At 33.7% G+C, this 25,578-nt stretch overlaps 1 protein-coding gene across 1 annotated transcript in view; it reads left to right on the top strand.

Annotated features, from left to right (window-relative positions):
• LOC142348192 (uncharacterized) overlaps positions 1–25,578 on the top strand; it is a 65,104-nt gene that overhangs the window by 3,202 nt on the left and 36,324 nt on the right. Inside the window, exons 2-3 of the mRNA XM_075399438.1 lie at positions 7,480–8,179; positions 22,703–22,924. Of these exons, the coding sequence (XP_075255553.1) occupies positions 7,480–8,179; positions 22,703–22,924 (922 nt within the window). The remainder of the gene's footprint in view (positions 1–7,479; positions 8,180–22,702; positions 22,925–25,578) is intronic.

The following is a 25,578-nucleotide window of genomic DNA, read 5'->3' as shown; positions in this document are numbered from 1 at the left end:
ATTGGTTTTTTTTACAATTCAAAGAATTTGAATTGTATTGGCCGGCTGTCTCTTTTAAGATCTGTTCACACATTTTCATGATTTTTGAAGTCAAATTGGAGTAGTGATTTTGGTCACTCCTATAAAGAAAATGGAGCGAAAAAGCGAATGATTTTGCGGCATGAAATTTTTTGCTGTAATTTTAAAGTAGAGTGAGAAATCGGTGTTTGAACAAAAATTCGCTTTCTCGCTAGTGGTATTTTTTCATATGGGGAAATTTCTCTTTGACTTTTAATGTTTTTTTTTCGATTTTTTGGATCGGATTTTTTTTCTAAATGGTTTTCCCAATCCATTCATAGTGCATTCTAGGACTAGTTTTTTTTTCCAAATTTCCTTTTCATGCTTGTGGTTTTTTGTCCACATGCGGCATTTTGACATTGATTTTCTGTTTTTTTTATTTCTATCTAATTTTTTTAGAAATGGTTTTCCTAATTCACTCATAGTCCGTTCTAGGTCTGGCTTTTTGTTTAGTAAATGAAAATTCTTTGAATTGTACGTCAGGACTTGTCTGCTATGTTTTTATTTCGTCGTCGCGATTTTTGTTACGACCATATGACGTCAAAACCACTTCAAATCTGCTTTCTGTTCATTCGTTCATGCAATTTCAACTGAAGTGCGTGCGTGACGTCAATTTTTTGTTCTTAGTGGAGCGAGTTTTTCATTTGCGTGATTAAATTCTTGGTCACACTTGACATACCTCACTCGCAAAAATGACTTCCTCAAAGAGAAAGAGTCAAAAGGGATAGGGTCAAAATGGTGTGTGTCACTCTAAATGAAGGTTATTAGAGAGCAGCTAATAGAGGCAACAAAAACTTATACACATTTTTAATCAAAATATAACATATCAGCCTTCAATGAAAAGACGATTTTTTTGGTCTGTTTTTTTACTGTTTGTTTTTTAGACTGCAGATCTCCGAAGGTATTGGGGCTATTTTCTGGCAATCTGCCAGCTATGTTTTTGCTCTTTTCGCTCTGCTAGAAAACGTAGAGTTTTAACTGTTCAATTAAGAGATTATATGAACGAAATCAGGTTAAATGTTTTTGTTGCTAGAAGGGTATTTGATGTACGCTTTTTAGCAAAGCGCCACCAAATTCAATATGGAACACCATGTATGACACTGATTTGATCCCTTAATATCGAATCTCAAACATGGATGTGATTTTCTGGTTAGCAGTGTCTCCGTGTTTAGCCTCCATGTGTGTAATAACTTTCTTCACTTGCTTCCTTAAGTCAGCAAAACTCAGCCTTTGATTAATTATTGACGTTTGGGTTTTTCACATTTGGGTCCCCGCTACAATAATATTAAAATCACGCTTTTCACCATTAATGATTCGAGCGTTTTTCGGACATCACTGTAAACAATTTATTCGCCTGGGATCTTCGATAATAAACAGTATAAAAAATAAATACAGGATAATAAGAAGCATTTGGATTGAGAAAGGATTTTAAGGTACAAAAAGCTGGGTCTTGCCTGTAAATAACTAGCGTAGTTATCAGTGCTGCTATGCACAGCGTGTAGACGACACAGAGAGAAATATCCAAATAGTCGTTAGAGTTCGGATCTCTTTTCCATGTCGAGGGACCAACTGGCTTCTGTGTGATGTTGTCAATCTTCACTCAAGAGATCTGATTAAATGTAAACGATGAAATTTTTTTAAAGTTCTCAGAGTACGCGTTAAACGTTTTTTTAAACTATCCAAAATCCAGATTTATTACGGTGAAAGCCATCACAAGTATGATCCGATAAATGTGACAATTAGCTTAAATTCAGTTTTAGAAGAAAATTCAACTTATTCCCATAGTAAAAATTGATTGTTAGTGTTTGTTTGTCGGTAGAAGCCGAGAATGAAACGAGTAAGTTTCAATATCCGCATATGTACAGATTTCCATTAAAATTAAATGTAAATTAGCATGTCCACCTATATATGAAAAATGGTACGGAAAGCAGGAAGTTATTTTGGAAGTAGTTGGCTGAAGTTTTGAGTAACCGAAATCAGCCAAAATTTGGTTCAAAATTAGACATAACCGCTAGTCTCGAACGAATTGCTCTCGAACAACTGACATGGGCTGGCTTTGTATCTACCTTAAGCTTAGGCATGAATAAGTGGGAGGGGTCAAAATCACCTAAAATTGTCTTTTACGCTACGAATTTACACCATCATTGCTGAAATTGGTGGGGGAGGCTGAGAGGGTTGGCATTGAGGTCACAAAAACGTGTGGCTCAAACAAAAACTGCATAAAATAAACAAACTGTGTAGAATTTAAAATTCAGCTAAGGTGGTTCGGGGCCTTAGCCTCTAAATTCCAACAAGTTTTGAAAATAGTTCCTAAGTTTAGTTTTTCTCTAAGTTAGCCCTCTAGGCGACTTTAATTCTCTTAAAGACCTTCTGCCCAAACTAACTTATAAAGGAAAACGGGCACACTTCTATACTTAGCAAAAGTTAACTTACAGCAGTTAACTTCTAGTACTTATGCCTACTAAGAAAACTATAACAAAAACACGCCGAAATCTAGCTAAGAACTCTCTGTCTTACCAACAGAAAGGAGAGACTTCACTTACAAAATTAAATTCAAAAAGAAGCTCTAGGAAAGTACAAAAATCAAGCGGTATATATACTCCGCAAAAGTAAAGAAAAGAGATATAATCAAGTCCGATTTCTTTTTATAAATTAATCTCATGCGAAAAGTCCCAAAAAATCCCTTGGTTAAAACAAGTTCATCCCCAATTTAGTAAGTAACCTCTAATTTGAGCTGAGAAATCTTAAGTTTCATCAAAGGTTATGTATCCATTCAGTTCAGACAAAGTCAGAATTGTCAGTACTTATCAAAATCAATATTTGTTGAATAAACCGCCTCTAAAGTCCTAACTTACTTAGCCATTATTCTTTCAATCTAATTTAATTCGAAACTTCTGAGAAATAACCAAGGTTAGTACTTTGCCATAATTTCTTAAGTTTTCTTAAATTTCTTAAGATAGCTTAAGTTAGAAATTCCATTTCTACACCACCCACTGGGACTTAACTATTCTCCTGAATAGTTATAATTACATAGTTAAACGATTTACATCAGTAAATAGAAATGTAAAACAAATTTGTAGAAAAAGAACTTATAAAAGGTTTAGTTAGTCCTTGGTCTGAGTATTCACAAAGTTTCAAGTGCTTTTGTTTTGATGCTTTCGAGGAGAGACAACACTGCACACGAATCGTTTCTATCTTGCGCATCCCCGACTGTAGTGGCCTTTTTGACCACACCGCTGGCATACTACCCGGGACCTCGTTTGAACTTGTCGGCCTCCAACAATTGCCTGTTGTCCCTGCATCAAGTGTTCAAGAGCCCATCTCATTTTCTGTTGCCCAGAGAGGACCAATTGAATTAAACGGAAGTGAAATTCGGGACTGAATGCTGCTTCGAGAACCTCCATCTCCGTTTGTGTGCTGGCATCTCTGGTATTTTGTTCCCCAATCGTCGCAGTAGTGCTCCAAGCATCATCATCATCGTCCCGCATTGTTACCGGCTGAGGCTGTGTTGCACTACTGATTCCCAGGTCAATAGCTAAGCCCACCGTAACAGCATACCCCACAAATGGCTCTTTACGAAGTTCACTCCTCAGGCTCTCCACTTGTAGCCCGTTGATGAAAATCCAGTGGGCCAGACGATCCAACTCTTGGTCCGTTTTTCCTAGATTTTCTCGATAGCATTTTTGGTAAACCCTGTCCGCCCACTTTGTGATACTCTCGCCAACTTTTTGTTTGAGACCAAGTTCCTCTTGTGATGACATTTCTCAGTGAGGTTGAAGTCACTTTGGTTCTAGTACAACGAAGCAAGGTAATGAAAGATCGCAATTTTTTTAAAGCCTTATTTTTATGCTTAGAGCTTTCACGTTATCACATATAGACAACTTTCACATTTTCCTTAAATCATGAGCTTTAAATCATACTTCAAATTCTGATAATCCCTCTGTGGTCGCCAATGTAGAATTTAAAATTCAGCTAAGGTGGTTCGGGGCCTTAGCCTCTAAATTCCCACAAGTTTTGAAATTAATTCCTAAGTTTAGTTTTTCTCTAAGTTAGCCCTCTAGGCGACTTTAATTCTCTTAAAGACCTTCTGCCCAAACTAACTTATAAAGGAAAACGGGCACACTTCTATACTTAGCAAAAGTTAACTTACACCAGTTAACTTCTAGTACTTATGCCTACTAAGAAAACTATAACAAAAACACGCCGAAATCTAGCTAAGAACTCTGTCTTACCAACAGAAAGGAGAGACTTCACTTACAAAATTAAATTCAAAAAGAAGCTCTAGGAAAGTACAAAAATCAAGCGGTATATATACTCCGCAAAAGTAAAGAAAAGAGTTATAATCAAGTCCGATTTCTTTTTATAAATTAATCTCATGCGAAAAGTCCCAAAAAATCCCATGGTTAAAACAAGTTCATCCCCAATTTAGTAAGTAACCTCTAATTTGAGCTGAGAAATCTCAAGTTTCATCAAAGGTTATGTATCCGTTCAGTTCAGACAAAGTCAGAATTGTCAGTACTTATCAAAATCAATATTTGTTGAATAAACCGCCTCTAAAGTCCTAACTTACTTAGCCATTATTCTTTCAATCTAATTTAATTCGAAACTTCTGAGAAATAACCCAAGGTTAGTACTTTGCCATAATTTCTTAAGTTTTCTTAAATTTCTTAAGATAGCTTAAGTTAGAAATTCCATTTCTACAAACTGGACTAGTAAATTTACCACAAACTTCGTTTGAGAACAGTTATTGATCAATTTAAAATTGAACCTATGGCGACAGTAGAGTAAAAAACTGTTTGATCGTTCAAGTTGCTAAAGCATAATGAGCTATCAATACGACGAAAAACGTTCATATAAGAAAAGTTGAAAAAGACAGGAAAGACTTAAAAATAAAATTTTGTTTTTAAAAACTCCAAGGGAGCATAACACGTTCCAAGGTTAACTTACAGAAAACCAAAAAATAGATTAAATAAATTACTGGTATATCTTCGTTGTAGAAAAGAAGACAGCGATTAACTCTGGCAGAATAAGATGTTAATAGGCTGAATTCGGAAGTAATCTATTACCAGAAACGACTACACGGTCAATTGAAAGTCACATTGTTTAATCCCTGTTCTTCTCAGCCCAATGTGACTTTTAATTGACCGTGTATTCGTTTCTGGTAATAGGTTACTTCCTAATTCAGCCTAATAACATCTTATTCTGCCAGAGTTAACCGCTGTCTTCCTTTCTACAAAGAAGTCATACCAGTAATTTATTTAGATCTATTTGGTTTTCTGTAAGTTAACCTTGAACTTGTTATGCTCCCTCTGAGATTTTTAAAAAACAAAATTTTATTTTTAAGTCTTTCCTGTCTTTTTCAACTTTTCTTATATGGACGCTGAGGTGAACAAGGATTAAACAGAATCAACTGAAATGTTTTAGGGCAAACATCAGACCGTAAAAAAGCGTTTAGTACTCAAAATGGCATCAATAGATATAAATAGCTTGCTAAAAATTACTTGATTGAAGTTTTCCTGAATTTCCTAGCTCCAAATATTTCGTCAGAAAATCAATATAAAAAAATTTATAGCAAAATTTTTTAGATAAATCTAAAAATGATTTGAAAATGCTGCAGGTAAAATGTCAGAAATATAATTGATCTAAGCACAGCACGCTCTTATATCTGTTTTTGACTTTTGCTCAGCAGATTAACCTAAACGTATTCTCTTTCACCGAAACGAGAACTATGAAAGAGAACAAGGTCACCAAAGCGTCTTAGCCTAAAAAAACAATAATGAGCTTTTAGAGAATTAGTTTTGTTCCTAAAATTGATGAAAGACTCATGATTACAATCATTAATTGGAACGTTTGTGAGCAATTAAGCATGAAAGAACTCTGACTTACCATTGTCATTTAAAATCACAAAAAATCCGAAAAATCAAATTAGAAGAGATGTACTTGACTCGCACGTCAGTAGTCGACCGTGGGTTTGGTCAGCTGCGCAATTATTTTTGAAGTATTAGGCTAAATTTTTAATTAACAGAAACAGCCAAAATCTGCTTTAACACTTAACATAGCCGTCTAATGTCGACGAATTGCTCTCAAACGACTGGCGTGGGGCTGACTTTGGTTGTTGTAGCTACCTTGAGCTTTGGCTAATTAGCCTGACTGGGTGAGGGGTGGCAGCAAAATTGGGGTCAAAAGACGGGTTCATTTCTGTTTACATCCAGAATTTATCCGCACACATCAAAAATGTGCTGATAGGAAGGGGCGCGAGGGTTGAAAACTTGAATAATTGAACTTCACACCGTGAATTTAAGTCTCCATAACAATTCTGGTGAATCCTTCACTTGGAGACTATTAAGTTTCTAAGAAAACTGCTCAGCGACATTATGACCTCGTTTTACCAGTTTTTTCTGTTTCTCAGACGAAAAGGCACAAAAAATAGCAAAAAAGACGACAATTTAATTGCTTCGAACTCCGGTAGATCCGAAGTGAACGTAATTAGTTGGTTGCATAGAGGAGCTGCTTATTTCCTACTCATTTTTGATTTTTTATAGTTTTTTTTTATGAACAAATAGATAAATATAAAGATTTTTTTGCTATTAATCAGATCTCTGCCTTGTACGCATAGTCCATTTTGTAGTCCTCGGCCATTTCGAAGTTGTCCTTTGACTTCACTGATCTAAAATTTTAATGGGCAAATTTGAATCAGTTATATTTTAAATGTGTTTGTTATTGACGTCCAATTAATTTTGTTCCTAACTGAATCGTTTTGTAGTGTAGTTTTCTAAGTTGAGCACTTTTTAGTCATAATCAGAAGTAGAGCTTGGCTCGAAGCTAAGGTACCTGGGAAGAAATAATTTTCCATCGGAAGTTTGTGGCATTCAAGCTGCTTAACTTTTTTCGGATATTCAACCAACACCAACCCCCGTCCGATCTTTGCCCCAAATCTTAGGTTCAATTATACCGTCCTAATTAATTGATATGTCAACAGTGTTTAAAATCCTATATAGTTAAGATGTTTCAGTAGTGAGTGATGAAAATATCTAACCGGTTTTGTTTGATTTGTCCTCTGACCTCTCTGATAATTCAAACTGATTTTTAAGATCAGTGATGGGAGAAGTGATATTTTCACGCTGCGCAATCATGTTCAAGCCGCTAAATAAATCTACGAGTTACTGCTCTTTTCTCTTTAGATGCCCGTAATACAAGATATAATCGCCAAGCTCGCTAATAAAGTTGCTCGAAATTCTCATTAATCTTTAATGTCGAAATGTCATTTATTTCTTGCGAGAGAACCCAAATTGAGCTAAGTTTGTTGCTACATTTTGGAAAAATATCGCTTTTAAAATAGGTTAAAATTGGGGTCTAACTCCTAAATCTTTGCAGAGAACTTAAATTACATAGTTTGTAATAATATTTTCTTGCTCTCTTTAGACAATCAGATATCAGAAGGCATCAACCGTGAACGAACAAAAAGTTCGCAACTACGAGCAAGAAATAGACCGAATTTCAAAGGAGCACATTGAAGCAATAGAAGAGAAAGAATTCATAATCAAACATCTTCAGAAACAAGTTAGAGAATTACAATCTTCGAGGTCTAATCTTTCCGAAACATCCGATAGTAAATTCGACAGAAATTCAAACTCCGCCTGGAGCAATTTTGACTGGCAAGAAACGCAGCCAGAAAGTCAGGATTTGTTCGGATTCAGTGTTCAAACCTCGAACTTGCCAGAGGCGTCAGAATTAGATGAGCGAATACTTAACTTGGAACAGGAAAATGATCGTCTTCAAATTGAACTGAAGACTTTGGAAACCTTTTACAAGGAAAAAATTGAAACGCTCCAAACTGAAAATGAGTCATATCAAGAAAGTATATCAGATCTCGAATCAAAAATTCAAACAGAAATTCCTACAGAAACCTCGACAAATACAGAATCATTGGATAAATTGTCCAGCAACTTTGCCCAAACAGATGACGTGATATTTCCTGACGATTTCAACCCTGCCACACATGACTCATTGGAACACTACTCGTGTACTGTCATACGCGATAAATTCCCACTGCTTGCCAGAGCTCTTAGTGAAATGATTTTAGAGAACCACGATCTCAAACAAGCAATTACAAGCGAAAATGGTGAGTTTCAAAAGTCTCAATAGAGGTTCAGTGTCTCTGTGTTCTATGCTTTATAGCGTCAAATTATAACGATGTGGGTCAGGACATTTTCCATTTTGCTGAAAAACAGCGCTAATACTTAGTTTAGTGCTGGTTAATGTCTGAAGTCAGAAACCTGTCCAATATTCTGAGCTCCCTTGATCTCTCACTCATTTGCAAATCGGTCTTAATTGCAGCCTGCTGTTATCCCGGGTATTGTTAATTGGTGATCATGGAATGCTGTTTTGTGACTTTTGACTTCAACTGATTTGATATAAAAACAAGAGGCTCGGTAATGTGCGTTGGCACAATGTTCCGATCCCGCTCATCCACTTTTTCGACTTAATTGTCTCAAATGAGGAAGAGATAGAAAACGTTCAAAAAGTTCACGTATTGTTCGAAATAATTGTTGTATCCGATTAATAAAGACCAAAAATCAATATCCATCTATTTAAAAAACCAAAAAAAGTCAAAATAGCATCAGATAAATACTAAACTAAACCAACTGAAGTGCTATTCACAGGAAAAGTAATGGGACCTGTCTTTATTGAGAGTCATTGACAAGTAGACATTAAAAACAAAAAGGAGCAAAGTAAAAAAATAAGTTTAACTTTTGAAAAATAATAATTTTAAAGTCATGAGAACCATTCGCTATCAACTAAAACCCCTCAATGGTTTTATTTATATCTTCATCCGAAGTCCTTGAGGCCGGTCGTTACCGAGAATATAATAAGACTGCAAAAAGAACAATTATAGGCAAAAATCAAAATCAATAAAATTTTGTGAGGAAACGGTTTCGAAGTCCTTAAAGTATTAATTAATTCACTAAAAAATGAAATATAATAAAATCCATAATGTGATATGTGGCTGGTTTTTAATTTGTCCCTAATGTTATAATCGGACAGGACAGCAAAATAAAACCTCAAAAATTGAAAAGTGGTCGAAAATTATTATAAAAACTTGTAAATCTCCTCAAAAACCATCAATTAAATGACAAAAAGTAATAAAAACTACAATATATTTCACTGAAAGTATAATTAAATATTTTTTGCTGAGATTAAGCTGGAAGGTAGCAGCAATATGATCAAAAGTGGCAATTATAAAAAACCATTACATTCAAACATTTTTTAAATCATAAGTCAGAACAACCATAAGTGTTCCACTGAAAATTCACTTACATTCCACTTAAACAGAAAAACTTCTTAATGCTGAGGAAGTCTTTTGGACATGTCATTAGTTAGACTAAGTCAAAAAAAATGAAAGCAACGACGAAAACTGCAGAACTCCAATTTTCACAAACAATTTACGGAAATGGAATTGAAGCCATAAGCTTCTTGCTGAATATATAATTTATGTTTATTGGCCTTCATTTGCACGTTAATTTGACTTGTTAATTATTCAGCTTCAATTTTAATTCGTCTTGCGTGAAATAACTTAAAGCAAACACAACACTTGAAACAAAAGTACAATCCTTATAAATTTTTGGAATATAAAAATCCACAGTTAGACCAAAACTTGTCTTGCTGCTGCTGCTTATCCATCAAATCAGGAATTGTTCCAGATGTTACTAAAATAGCTAATTTGACCAGAAAATCAATATATCAGAAATAGTTGTTTTGTTGACTTTTGGTTATCTATCTAGTTATATTAGCGAAAATACCTTTGTATCAAATGAATGCATTAAATCGTATCTTTAACAGTAATTTAGATACCGAATTAGACATTTGATTATTTCAATTCAGTCGTTAGACTACAAAAAGAACACCAAACGATTGCAAAACTCAATTCATTGAAAAATCACGAAACCGATTTGATGCAGCCGTAAAAACCATGCGCATGATTCTTAAAGCAGTGTTTTTTCATGGACCTCATTTGAAAATAAAAGGGACCTCGTAATATTAGAACCTTTAAATAAAGACTTGCCGATATGAAAAAATTGATATGAAAAAATGCAAAAAGTATTTTAAAAAGGACACCCAAAATAATTTCCGAGTCTTTTTCATTGCGAAAACCAATGATGAGATAATAACTGACCTTGCTACCAATGCTTGGCTGTAAAAAAAACACGATTGTTCCAAAAAATGCCTAATAATTTTTTTGGCAGCCGAAAATATCAAAATATTGAAACTAAATGCTTTTTAATTAAATATCGAATTAAAATTAGCGAAAAACCGCTCAATTGTTAGTTCCAGAGCTCTTTTTTGGGAACGGGAGGTGAAAAGTATCCTCATCGGATTAAACAAAGATCACGTCCGCAGTTTTTATGTCTTCACTACCGGCTAATTTGGACAAAGTGGGCTCAAGAAGCGTATTTAGGGGCGTTTTTCTTCAAAAAAGTGTAGAATATTCAAAACTTGACCAAAATTTTAAGCGAAAAATTTGGCTCGAACGGTGCAGAAACTCTCTTATCTTTAGACGCAAAATCAATGAGACTGTCATTGACAATCTTAGCCTATTTTTGGAAGAACTAATCAAATTTCAGCAAAGTCACAAAAAAATGTGGAAACAACGGACTTTATGATGAACTTTTAAGCCTCCGTAACTCCTCGGAAAAGCGAAATTAAAAAAAATTGTTTTATTCGAAATTCTACGCCTGAAAAGCGTTATAAAGATATCACTCACAAATCTTTAAGATGAATGTATTGATCGTCCAAAATTGACTGAACAAAAAAACCCATTTGAGTATTTAACCCCGATCCCCACTAAAGTATGTCGGAAAATAATTGGTTCTTTCCCATTAAAGTAAACTCAGATGATTTCAAAGCTTGCTGATTTTGCCAGTATGCGTATATCAAACCGTATATTTTCATTGTTTGTTTCACCAATTTTTATTTTCTAAATAACAATTCGCTGAGTTTTTCATGCTTTCGCGCTTTGTTCGAGAACATTCTTTGTTTTCTTGATTGCATCCGTTTTCGACTTCTTCATTGAGGGATCAAAGTTGCCCCCATTTTGAAATAATGGCTATTATTGGCCTTCTCTTGGTTTTTTTTTATTTCGTCGCGATTTTTATTACGACCATATGACGTCACAACCAATTCAAATCTGCTTTTTGTTCATTCATTCAAGCAATTATAACTGAAGTGCGTGCGTGTCGTCATTTTTCACTCGTGGTGGAGTGAGTTTTTTTGTTCATTTGCGTGAAAAAATTTTTGGTCACACTTGACTTACTCACATAAAAATGACTTCCTCACTTTGAAATTGACTTTTATTTATTTTAATTCAAATAGATAAGGTCGAATGGGTATGTGTCACGCTGAATGAAGTTTATTAGAGAGCATCTAATAGGCAGCAAAAATTTATACGGATTTTTAATCAAAATATAACATATATCAGCCTTCAGTGAAAAGACTGATATACAGCAAAATAAAACCTCAAAAATTGAAATGTTCAAAAATTACTATGAAAACTTTTAAGTCTCTTCAAAAACCATCAATTAAATGACAAAAAGTAAGAAAGACTACAATATATTTCACTGAAAGTATAATGCGATATTTTTTGCTGAGATTAATAATTCAACTTCAATTTTAATTCATTTGGCGTGAAATAACTTAAAGCAAACACAACACTTGAAACAAAAGTACAATCCTAATAAATTTGTGGATTATAAAAATCCACAATTAGACCAAAACTTGTCTTGCTTTTGCGGCTTATCCATCAAATCAGGAATTGTTCCAAGTGTTACTGAAATAGCTAATTTGACCAAAAAAAATCAATATATCAGAAATAGTTGTTGAATTTTGGTTATCTATCTAGTAATATTAGCGAAAATACCTTTGTGTCAAATGAATGCATTAAATCGTATCTTTAACAGTAATTTAGATACCGAATTAGACATTTGATTATTTCAATTCAGTCGTTAGACTACAAAAAGAACACCAAACGATTGCAAAACTCAATTCATTGAAAAATCACGAAACCGATTTGACGCAGCCGTAAAAACCATGCGCATGATTCTTAAAGCAGTGTTTTTTCATGGACCTCATTTGAAAATAAAAGGGACCTCGTAATATTAGAACCTTTAAATAAAGACTTGCCGATATGAAAAAATTGATATGAAAAAATGCAAAAAGTATTTTAAAAAGGACACCCAAAATAATTTCCGAGTCTTTTTCATTGCGAAAACCAATGATGAGATCATAACTGACCTTGCTACCAATGCTTGGCTGTAAAAAAACACGATTGTTCCAAAAAATGCCTAATAATTTTTTTGGCAGCCGAAAATTTCAAAATATTGAAACTAAATGCTTTTTAATTAAATATCGAATTAAAATTAGCGAAAAACCGCTCAATTGTTAGTTCCAGAGCTCTTTCTTGGGAACCGGAGGTGAAAAGTATCCTCATCGGATTAAACAAAGATCACGTCCGCAGTTTCTATGTCTTCACTACCGGCTAATTTGGACAAAGTGGGCTCAAGAAGCGTATTTAGGGGCGTTTTTCTACAAAAAAGTGTAGAATATTCAAAACTTGACCAAAATTTTAAGCGAAAAATTTGGCTCGAACGGTGCAGAAACTCTCTTATCTTTAGACGCAAAATCAATGAGACTGTCATTGACAATCTTAGCCTATTTTTGGAAGAACTAATCAAATTTCAGCAAAGTCACAAAAAATGTGGAAACAACGGACTTTATGATGAACTTTTAAGCCTCCGTAACTCCTCAGAAAAGCGAAATTAAAAAAAATTGTTTTATTCGAAATTCTACGCCTGAAAAGCGTTATAAAGATATCACTCACAAATCTTTAAGATGAATGTATTGATCGTCCAAAATTGACTGAACAAAAAAACCCATTTGAGTATTTAACCCCGATCCCCACTAAAGTATGTCGGAAAATAATTGGTTCTTTCCCATTAAAGTAAACTCAGATGATTTCAAAGCTTGCTGATTTTGCCAGTTTGCGTATATCAAACCGTATATTTTCATTGTTTGTTTCACCAATTTTTATTTTCTAAATAACAATTCGCTGAGTTTTTCACGCTTTCGCGCTTTGTTCGAGAACATTCTTTGTTTTCTTGATTGCATCCGTTTTTGACTTCTTCATTGAGGGATCAAAGTTGCCACCATTTTGAAATAATGGCTATTATTGGCCTTCTCTTGGTTTTTTATTTCGTCGCGATTTTTATTACGACCATATGACGTCACAACCAATTCAAATCTGCTTTTTGTTCATTCATTCAAGCAATTATAACTGAAGTGCGTGCGTGTCGTCATTTTTCACTCGTGGTGGAGCGAGTTTTTTTGTTCATTTGCGTGAATAAATTTTTGGTCACACTTGACTTACCTCACATAAAAATGACTTCCTCACTTTGAAATTGACTTTTATTTACTTTAATTCAAATAGATAAGGTCGAATGGGTATGTGTCACGCTGAATGAAGTTTATAAGAGAGCATCTAATAGGCAGCAAAAATTTATACGGATTTTTAATCAAAAAATAACATATATCAGCCTTCAGTGAAAAGACTGATATACAGCAAAAAAAAAACCTCAAAAATTGAAATGTTCAAAAATTACTATAAAAACTTTTAAGTCTCTTCAAAAACCATCAATTAAATGACAAAAAGTAATAAAGACTACAATATATTTCACTGAAAGTATAATGCGATATTTTTTGCTGAGATTAATAATTCAACTTCAATTTTAATTCATTTGGCGTGAAATAACTTAAAGCAAACACAACACTTGAAACAAAAGTACAATCCTAATAAATTTGTGGATTATAAAAATCCACAATTAGACCAAAACTTGTCTTGCTTTTGCGGCTTATCCATCAAATCAGGAATTGTTCCAAGTGTTACTGAAATAGCTAATTTGACCAAAAAAAATCAATATATCAGAAATAGTTGTTGAATTTTGGTTATCTATCTAGTAATATTAGCGAAAATACCTGTGTGTCAAATGAATGCATTAAATCGTATCTTTAACAGTAATTTAGATACCGAATTAGACATTTGATTATTTCAATTCAGTCGTTAGACTACAAAAAGAACACCAAACGATTGCAAAACTCAATTCATTGAAAAATCACAAAACCGATTTGACGCAGCCGTAAAAACCATGCGCATGACTCTTAAAGCAGTGTTTTTTCATGGACCTCATTTGAAAATAAATGGGACCTCGTAATATTAGAACCTTTAAATAAAGACAGACTTGCCTGTAGTTGATTCGAAAAAATGCAAAAAGTATTATAAAAAGTACACCCAAAACATATTCCGAGTCTTTTTCCTTGCAAAAACCAATGATGAGATCATAACTGACCTTGCTACCAAGGTCAGTTATGAAGTATAATGGTTGGCTGTTAAAAACACGATTGTTCCAAAAACATGCCTAATAATTTTTTTGGCAGCCGAAAATATCAAAATATTGAAACTAAATGCTTGTTAATTAAATATCGAATTAAAATTAGCGAAAAACCGCTCAATTGTTAGTTCCTGAGCTCTTTCTCAGGAACCGGAGGTGAAAAGTACCCTCATCGGATTAAGCAAAGATCATGTCTGCAGTTTTTATGTCGTCACTACCGGCTTATTTGGACAAAGTTGGCTCAAGAAGCTGGCATTTTTTGGAAGAACTGATCAAAATTTCAGCTATGTCCCAAAAAATTTGGAAACAACGCCATTTATGATAACTTTTAAGCCTCCGTAACTCCTCGGAAAAAGCGAAATTAAAAAAATTGTTTCTATTTGAAATTCTAAAGCTTGAAAAGTGTTCTAAAGATATCACTCACAAATCTATAAGATGAATGTATTGATCGTCCAAAATTGACTGAACAAAAAACCCATTTGAGTATTTAACCCCGATCCCCACTAAAGTATGTCGGAAAATAATTGGTTCTTTCCCATTAAAGTAAACTCGTTCGAGAACATTGTTTGTCTTTGTTTTCTTGATTGCATCCGTTTTTGACTATTTCATTGAGGGATCTAAGTTGCTCTCATTCTGAAATAAAGGTTGTCGCTTTTGTAAAAGTGTTTAAGAGCGAAAAAGAATCAATATCTTTGTAAATTAGTGGTTAGTTAAGTTGTCAGACTTTCATTCTGGAGGTTTTATGTTCGAACACCTCTGGGGTCAGATCTTTGAAACCATACAAAACTTCTAAGCTACTCCCCCTATAAATTAAATTGCTGCGCCTGTCGTTCAACATCAATTCGTCCAAAGCCAGTCGGTTTATGTTTAGTAGCTAAAATAGCAGAAGTTCACAACGAAATTTGATTTTAAAGGTACTGGAGGACGCAAGCATTTACTTTTTAAATTCGGTGACCAATTAATTTATTCTATAAAAACGGAAAATCTAGCTAATGGAATTTAGAAAATTTAATTTCAAATTTTTATAAATAGCCGCACAGCGATAGCTGGGGCTATTATTGGACTTCTCTTGGTTGTTTTTATTTCGTCGTCGCGATTTTTGTTACGACCATATGACGTCACAACCAATTCAAATCTGCTTTTTGCTCATTCGTTCATGCAATTATAACTGAAGTGCGTGCGTGACGTCATTTTTCGCTCGTAGTGGAGCGAGTTTTTTTGTTCATTTGCGTGAATAAATTTTTGGTCACACTTGACTTACCTCACACAAAAATGAGTTCCTCACTTTGAAATTGACTTTTATTTACTTTAATTCAAAGAGATAAGGTCAAATGGGTGTGTGCCACGCTAAATGAAAGTTAATAGAGAGCAGTTAATAGAGGCAGCAAAAACTTATACAGATTTTTAATCAAAATTTAACATATCAGCCTTCAATGAAAAGACGATTTTTTTTGTCTCTTTTTACTGTTTTTTTTAGACTGCAGATCTGCGAATCTATTGCGGCTATTTTCTGGCAATCTGTCAGCTATGTTTTGAATTTGTTTCGCATTGAGATCAGAACATTTTTCAAGTGTTCGTCTGATATTTTATCACCAAGAGTTTGTAAGAAGACGGAGTTGAGCGATGTACCAAATCCTAATTTATCTGCTAGATTTATTCAATCAAATCCCCATTCAATCAAGCCTCTTACCAGGAAAAATACTAATAAAACATCGAAGTTTTAAAATCACATTTAGAAATCAGGTTAAGCTCAGCTCAATTTTTGAACAAACTTATCAAGCTGAAACGTATTAACAAGGAAAGTTTAAATGTCTAGTTAAAACCGTAGCTTATAACAGCTAGTGTGAAAGCATCATATGTAAAAGATCAAAATCACATTTTAAAATTTTAGTCCACATAACTCAAGGTGTTTTTTGCAGCTTGAGCAAGTTGAAACAAAGAATGTTATGAAAGAATTTTGAGAAATACATTATACTTTTTAGAGGACTGAAGTGCGCTGTTTGCCCTTAATGACTGAAAGCATTGTTCTAACGATCAATGAGCCTAAAAACATGCCTTGACTTAGGTGTTGCGAAAAGATAACTGGTCGATTTGTTGAATAGTGTATTTAGACGCAATCTCATCAATTCGTTCAAATCAAGCTGAAGCCTGTTTTTAGCAACCGTTGACAATTTCGAGGGACAGCGAATCTTAAAAAAGATAATAAATTGAAAGATTTTCAATTTTATAGATTTTCAACTTTTTAGCAAAACAAGGCGGCTCGGTAATGTGCGATAGGACATAAGGTTCCGACCCCACTCTTCCACAATTTTGGCATAATTGTCTACCAAATGACGAACAGATAGAAAAACACAAAAACTTCAAGTATTTTTCAAAAAAAAACTGGTGTATGAACGAAAAGATAGTCTCCAAAGCAAATAACTCAGTGGAGTAAAAATGATGCATTAGATTGATGAGATATGCCGATATTAAGAAAGCGAGCGAAGACGAACGGCAAAATCAAACAACAACAATTATTTAATTAGATCAAAAAATTTATGTCCGTTTTAAAAAACAAAACTTAATAACGAAGTCAAAATAGCGTCAGATAAAACTGAAAATAAATAAAATAACTTGTATTTCACCAGAAAAAAATGGCTATTCACCAGTTCATAATAAAGCTTGGTAACAATTAGACAAAAAAAGAACAGAAACTTTAAAGTTAGAAAATTCGCTGAATTTTTTTTAAATAAACATTTAATTTCCAAGTAATTAAAACCGTTAGGAATCAACTAATATATCCCATAGGTTTAGAATTACCAATGCTTCTATAGAAGGGAATTAAGAACTTTTATTATTCAATTTTTTATGCAGTTACAAAAAGAACGAAAGAAAGTTACAAAAAATAGATAACAAACTAAAAATCAATTAAAACTTGCCAGAAAATGCTTTGGAAGCCGTAAAGCCATACTTTGGCTCCCAATATATGTTGGATTGCACCTTCGTCGAACACTGATAATGTATTATGTGGCCGCTCTTCAATGAAAACAAGCAACAGTTATACAGAAAAGAAAAAAAGTGCAAAATTTTGTAATACTTGTTTTCTTTCGAAAAAAAAAATTATTTCCAAAGACATGAAAGCCATTAATTAAAAAAAGGAAAAAGTTGAATACGTTCGCCCATTCTTCCTAAGGAAGACCTTGAGACCTGAAATTATCCATAATATGTATTACGTCTACAAAAAGAACGTCAAATATGACAAAAGTCAAAATTTCATTTACTTTTTTTTGTGAAAAACCCGTGTGGAAGCCAGTAAAGTCATAACGAATTCTCTTAAAACATTAGATTTTTTGACACCACTCCCTTTCGACACCTTCCCTTGAAAGGCATTTTGTGACCTCTCGTTACTGAAGCTAGGTAACAATTAGACCAAAAAGAAAAAAAGCAAGATTATGTAAAACTTGTTTTTATCGAAAAAAATTTCCAAAGACATGAAAGCCATTAATCACAAAATGAAAAAATTGAATAGGTTCGTTTATTCTTCCAAAGGAAGCCCTCGAGACCTGCAATTATCCAGAACATGTCTTACGTCTGCAAAAAGAACGTCAAATATGACAAAAATCAACAATTAATTTATTTTTGTGAAAAACCCGTGTCGAAGCCAGTAAATTCATAACGAATTCTGTAAAAACATTAGATTTTGTGACACCAATCCCTTCTTACACCTTTCTTTGACAAAAATAATGTCATCTTTAACCTTTAATTAACGAGGCCAGGTAACAAGCAGACAATAAAAGGAACAAAATTGCGAAGTTGAAATGTTTTTTTTTTCCATTTTGGAAAACAATTGTTTTCAAAGCCATGAAAGCCATTATCTATCTTCTAATATCAGAACATCGGCTCATCTACTCTTCCAGGAAAAGCCAATCAACCGGGTCTTTGTACAAGAAATTAAATACGACTAAAAAGACAAAGTAAAAAGGACACAGTTAAAGACAAAATTAAAAAATTCAATCAAATTCTTCGAGGAGGTATTGTCGAAGCGGTAAAGAACCACAATCTATATCTTTAAGGATTTAAATATTATCAATTGTGCGTTATTTTGAACGCGAAAAATGTGATACATGAACTGACAATAACGTGATAAGTTGACAAAATTAGAAAACATGAAAAATTGGCAAATACCTAAAAATTAAAAAAGTTTGTGAAATCTAGTAGTATCAAAGCCAGAACAACATAACTTAAGGCGTAAGACCGCAATAAAGACTAAGCTTGAATTCAGCGGAAAGAAGGAGCACTCGTTGATTGCTGACACTAAGCTACAAGTTGACCAAAGTAAGAGAAAAATGGAGGCAAAGTTCAATAAGCCATTTTTTATTTAAAAACCAAATATTTTAAAAGTCAAAACGACCATAAGTTTTCAATCAACTAGATAAATTAATTTCGAGCTAATTAGGAAGGCAATAGGACCTATCACTAGTGAGCTTCGATTTGAAATGTTCTGTTATTTAATTAATATAAAAAAGATCGAATTTTTTTTATAAAAAACCGACTGGTGACAATCCGAATTATTTTTGGATTGTAACGGTCCAAGGTTGGTACAGAACTAGTCCTGCTAATGTTGATTGTCCATTAGGAATATTTAAATTCGGAATGTCATTGATATAGATTTTTTGTTTGTTACAAAATCAAAAGTAAATGCTGCGTTTTTGATAATCAACGAAAAGTTAACAAAGAACGGCAATGTTTCAATTACAGAGCACTCTCAACGGAAGTTGAAGTAGAATAAGCCCCCCTTTTCAATCTACAAAGATTTTGTTAGTGGTGTTTTCGGTGTGCACTTCCTGCAAATTTAATCAGAGTGGACTAAAGAAACTTATTTCGTGCTGTTTTCGATGAAAAAGTTTTGGGAAATTTTTAGCCAGAATTTTTAACAAAAAAATTCAATGAAAATAGCCGACAATGTATTTTGTCTTTAAAAGTAAAATCAACAGCATTTTCAGGAAGAATTTCATTAATTTTTATCAAAATTGGCGAAATTTTAGTCAAAAATTCCGAAAAAAGCTGAATGAAATCAACGGAATTCACTCTATTTTCTCGAATGTTTAAACCTCGATATCTCCGTGTCAAAAACGAAAATCGAAAAAATCTTTTTAATTCCATATTCTTCGCTGGACAAGCTTTCTAATGATACCAGTCTCAACTCTCTACGATGAATATATCGATCGGCCAAAATTGACTGAACAAAAAAAACCCAGTTGAGTATATAGTTCCTCCCCCCCCTCAAGCGGGGTCGGAACAACAAGTGGGAGAGTCCTTTTAAGCAAATTCAATGCTTTCTTTTCACCTAATCAAGTGCAAAAATTAAACTAAAGGAGAATGTTTTACCTCAACTTCAGTAAATAAGGAAAAATATGATGTGATTCAGAACATGCGTTTTTTGAAAATATTTAATTTTTTACGCTTTTATGTCCATCATTTATTCACTTTTTGAAAAAAACGAAAAAAAAATTCTAAGAACGAAAAAACCTTTCTTTTCGTCTTCAGAGATTTAAAAGTGCATAATTGAAGGAGAACATTAGAATGGAAGGACAATGTTTCCACCCTGTGTCTCAGATGTGAGAGAATGATAAGGTTGAACATTTGATCATTTTAAATATTTCAGCGCTTCATTTATACTGCCGCTTTGTTTTTTACAAAACTTTTAAGGTTCTACGCCGAGAAATAATCGAAATAGATTCAAATACAGCTAAGTGACAAACACTGCTTATAGCGAAATAAAAAAGAGAAACTGGCAATAACTATATACACAAATGGGTTTTTTGTTCAGCCAATTTGGTCGATCCAAATCTTCATTGTAATGGTGAGTTGTGGGTATCATTAGAAAGCACGTGCTGGGTAGAATATGCAACTAAAAAGATTATTTCGAATTTAGTTTTTTCCATGGAGTTATCGAGGTTCAAAATTTTGTGAACATTTGATTTATTTTTGCCGTTTTGGTTCTTATTTTCCGTATCTTTATGCAATTTTTATGCCAATTTTGCGGAAAAATATGAAATGGTTAACGCTAGTGTCGTTCATTTCAGCTCTAAAAGTACATGAGAGTTGTTGAACTGTTTGATTCCAATTTTGGCTAAATTTTTTGCTAAGTTTTTCAAAATTAGACCTTTTTCATGAAAAATGGCTTGAAATAAGCTTCTTTATTCCACTTTGTGCATGCTTGCTGGATTAACACGCCTAAAAACTGCTGACAAAACATTTGTTAACTCTAAAGAGGACTAGGTTTATTTCCGTTTCTTTTGAGATTGTTCCTGATTTAAATTTTCGGTTTTTTGCTAAAGTAATTCAATAATTATCCAAAATGCACCTTTTCGATATATCAACTCTTTTGTCAATTCATCCATGTCCATAATATTCAGAACAATTACATGTTCTTAGTGGACGAAAAACAATATCAGGGCTGGTTATGGTCTACAGTTCAAAAGTAATTCTGTTTGTAACCAATCGCTTTAAAAATATTTTGGCATTTTTTGCTTTGTTAATTGCATAACAGAACAATTCAAATCAAGGCTTCTTAACTGGCTTCATTTAGGTCCAACTGGTTTTCTCAAGATTTTCATTGAATCCTATCTAGTATTTTTTGTCGAAAGCTTATGGCCGTTTTGACTTCTAAAAATAACTGTTTTCAAAATGAGCAAGGAAATAGTGAGCTTTGCCACTTCACTTTTTTGGTCAACTTTAACTTAAGGTCTACAAAGACAGGTCGCATCGTCTTTCTAACGATTTTTTTTAATAGTTATTGCCGTCTTGCGTTTTAATTAATGAGTTTTTGGCTTTGATACGAGTTTCAAAAAAATTGTGGTTTTAACTTAACGGCTTCTTCCCCATTTTTTGCATTTGTTAATTGAATTTTGTTTTTCGTCTGTATTTAGCGTTTGTTGACATGCGACATATTCGTGATGATGAAGGATCTCAATGTTTTCATATGGAGGTATGAATGAAGGTAAAGCTATATAAAGGTTTCAATTGATATCTAATGGTTTTCATTCTTGATATTATTTGTAAACGTTTTTTTAATGTTGACGTTTTTGATTTTTGTCTACTTAAGGATTGGTACCATGTTTTGCCTGATGATGTAGAAATTAATAGCAAACTTGTTATTAACTTTTTTTTCAAAAAAAAATTGATATTGTTTTTTGGATTTAAATGTTTTTGTTGACCTTGTTGTTTGTCTTGTCTCGTAGTCTGAATAATGGCAGTTTTCATCGGTCCTCTAATGTTGCATTATTTACTTCTTAAGTGATTTGAGTCGGAAGCAATTTTTCTATTCGTATGCCAATTATTTCTGAACGATATTTGAATTTTTGAAATTTTTCTCTCTTCCTGATTTGGTAGACAATTGAGCCAAAAAGTATTTCACATTAAAAAAAGTGCTTGTAATTAACTGCTATTCCTGCAATTGAGCGATGTTTGAACGATAAATTTGAGAGAATGATTGATCAAAAAATCTACTTTTTGCGCTCCCTCCAATTGCAGTTCCTAAATCGGAATAATCCAAAATAGTGTCAAAAATTTTTATTTCTTGTTTGCAGTCGTGAAATCTCAATCTTAGTGGCATATCATTGTAATATTTATTTGAAGAAAATTGTTGCAACCTATGTTGAACATATATACTTCAAATTTGTCAAATGTATATAATGTTATAAAATCGCCTTCAGAATAAGTTGAAAATGGAATGCAAGAGTTGCATTTAAAAGACAGCATGCTATGGAGCTTTTTGAATGGAAAAATTGTGAATTTTGAATTCAGCAGCATTTTGAGAAAATATGAAGATGTTAAGTGACGCACTTTTCTTGTCGTAACAATTTTTAGCATACTAAAATATTGTTACTGTTGTTGTGGAGAAAAAAATTGGTTGGTTAGAATGGTTTCTGTAGCAAAAACTGAATAAAACATTAAATTAAAAAAAACATTATTTGTCTTCTAGTATCGCTTTCAAGTCGTTTAGGTATCGCTACTTCTTTTACGGGTTGGGTTAGGTTGTGATTGTGAAAAACAAAAAGTTTTTGTTTTCGTGAAAGCTGCGTTGTGCGGGCTTTGAAAGGTTATCCGCTTTTTCCTAAAACGTGTAAAAAGTATTTTAAAATGAGTTTTGCCTGCAGGAGTCCTTACATTTTCTTTTAAAAATGTGGAGCAGAATGTTCTATAATGAATTAAACGTATTCCAGAGCCCTCATCCCAACACCACGAGCACCACATGCCGATGACAGAATCTGAGTTAGAACAGCAACCACCTCCGCGGCTCCCAGTCACAAGTGGTGCTGAATGTGAAAGAGAGGGCAGTAACAGTGGAGGAGGCTCCTCTGTTGATTCAACGTCCAGTTGGCATTTGATCTCGTCTCAGAGTAACAAAGCCACCCCAATTATTACAACTGCTTCGTCGCCTATTAGTGAGTAGAGAGTGCAGAATTGAACTTCTCAAGTTCTCACAATGGTATCGATCGTAAAAGTCCTCGATCTTTCAAGTAAAAAGCTACATTGAGCATAGTCTGTCAAAAATATAGGAAGAACTACATGCTGCGTGCAGGAGTTCCATATAGGCAGTATACCAACTGAGAGCATCTTGTATTTATTAATCCTTTTAAAAGGAAACATTAGTTTTTTTTTAAAGGTCATTATTGTCTTTGCTTCATGTTGTCGAGTTCGGAAACGTGACCTAAGATGCTCTTATTCAGAAATTGTGTTACTGAAACGAAAGCGATTGTCAGATAATCTATCACAAGGGCCTTAAAGCCGAGTGGTTGATGCTTGTCTAGTATGTTGAGGTCGGAGGGTTCGAGCCCTTCCTTGGACCAAATTTTTGCTCCCCTAAATTATCTATTCTGAATCAAATTCTGAATCAAATTAGCCCATTCTGAATCAAATTACCCGCCTGTCGTTTGAGAGCAATTAATCCAAAAGTATTAGGTAGATGTTTTTCGTGTATTCGTTTATTTAAAACTAAGTAATATGCAATAGGTGACTAATTAAGTACGGTACATCTCGCAACTTAGTTAGATATAATGATGAATATTTGTTTGACCAGTTTTTCTTCGCTTAAAACTGTTGTTGATGATTTTCAATATGACTTGCAAAAAACCTTTTCAGCTCTTTTCTGAATTTTGCATATAGTATTGCAGTTCGTAAAGCATTCCATTTTCTAGCTCCTTGGTAACCGAAAGATCGTATAGTAGTCTCATTCTGTCATTTTGGTAAATGTCGCTTTTTCGATGACATTAACAGATTGTTCTTTTGCAACATCCTGTAAATAGACAAGCTGTGCACTTCTCAACATAGTACATCGACAATATAATTTGAAATCAGTTTGCTTATGGACTGGGACTACGCAGCTCACTTTGAAACCCTTGCTAGTCGACATTGTTGAGACATAAATTCATGTTTTGAAGGGCGCTTCCGGTTCTTTGAGCTTTAGCCCAGCCCCACTCTGCTCACCTTACCGACCCGTCTCACAACGTTCTGTCTGTCATGCGGTTTTTGACTGCGTTTTTCATCGCGTCACTCGCTTTTAAGTCATATTCAATATTTTTCCGTTTGTGCCTCCCCCCCCCCCCAGTACATCGTGCGACTAGGGGTGCAAATATTATGAGCCCACTAAGCTTGGGGGGGGGGGGGCACACACGAAAAATATCCCAATATTCGAGTGATTAATAGCCGCCCTCATCTTCTCAGCCGGCTATTATAGCGCTCCTATTTTTTTTACAATTCAAAGAAATTGATTACAATTCAAAGAATTTGAATTGTATTGGGGCGCTGTCTTTTTTTTACGACTCGAAGAGGAGTATTGGAGAAGTCCTTTTTTAATCAATTTTATTGGAGTGAATTTTGAAGCGGGAAATGAAACGCGTGAAAAAATTTGGAGTGATTTGGTTGCTGAACAAAAGTGAAGAGCGGAGCGAAAAGAGAGTGGTTTTTGTTCATGCAGCTGTTTTTGAGAGAGCGAGAAATTGATGTGTGACAAAATTTTCCCTGAGCGAGCGAAATTTTTTTGTTCACGTGCGGCTTTTGAAAGCAAATTTTTTTTGCAATTTTTCTTGTTTATGAGGTTTGATTATGATATTGTATTCGATTTGGGCTCGTTCTGATAGGAATTGAAGGTTTCAAGTAGTTAATTTGAGTTTTATGCAAATTTGGAGGTTTTTGATCAGTTTTGCTGATTTTTCGACGAAATTTAATGAATTTTGCCTTTTGTTTTGTTTTACTGCTTTAAGTGCAATTTGCATAGAAGCTCGTTACTCAAGGATCATCAGGTATACAAATTGATTACAATTTTGTTGTTATAAAACATTTTTTCTAAAGAAAAATGGCCGAAAAATTAGGAAGTTTTTAACCACTTTTTTTTAAATTTTTGGCTTTTTTTCGTTTTTTTTTAATGGTAGACATTTTCTTTAGCTTGTTATGACTTGCCCATTTTTTCGCGAGCATTTCATTGCTCTATTTGCTCAAAGTAACTTTATTTGGCTTTATTTTTTCTTGTAAAATTTAAAAAACACCTTACTTTTTCTCGTTTTTTATTTGTTCAATTTGGTTTTAAATGTCGTTTCTGTTCTTCCTCAACCTTTGATAGCATTTGGAGAGTTTTTAGTGGAAGTCAAATGTTGTAGCTCTTTTGGATGTCTCTCATTCTGATTGATATTAGTTTCGAGTTGTTTTTGTTAAAGAAAATCGAGTAAATCAGAGCAAATTTTGGCCACTTTTTGTCTTTTTTCTAAGTTTATTGCCTATCTCTTCCAATTTAATGTTTTTTGTTGGAAACTTTTTCTCAATAAAGAGCATTTTTGTAGGTGCCGATACTATGAATTTGCACTTGAAGGCTTGGTAGGGCAGTTTTCATTTAAACAAATTATACAAATCTCTAATTCGTTAAAGAGTTTTTCTTAGTCTTTTTTTAGTTTGTTGTTTAACGTTTCTCTGCAGGTACTAGGTGGCCGATTGATCCAGCCAAATATATAGCTAATTGATTTCTATGAGTTATGGATGGGAAGCTGCATGTTATCTTTTTGTAGAGAATTTTGTTTGGATTTTTAGAGAATATTATTTTTTGATT

This window comes from Convolutriloba macropyga, chromosome 10 (genome assembly GCF_964194025.1).
Source record: "Convolutriloba macropyga chromosome 10, txConMacr16.3, whole genome shotgun sequence".
Taxonomy (NCBI): Eukaryota; Metazoa; Xenacoelomorpha; order Acoela; family Convolutidae; genus Convolutriloba; species Convolutriloba macropyga.
Note: the sequence above shows the minus strand (reverse complement) of the source record. Positions and strands in the feature narration are given on the sequence as shown.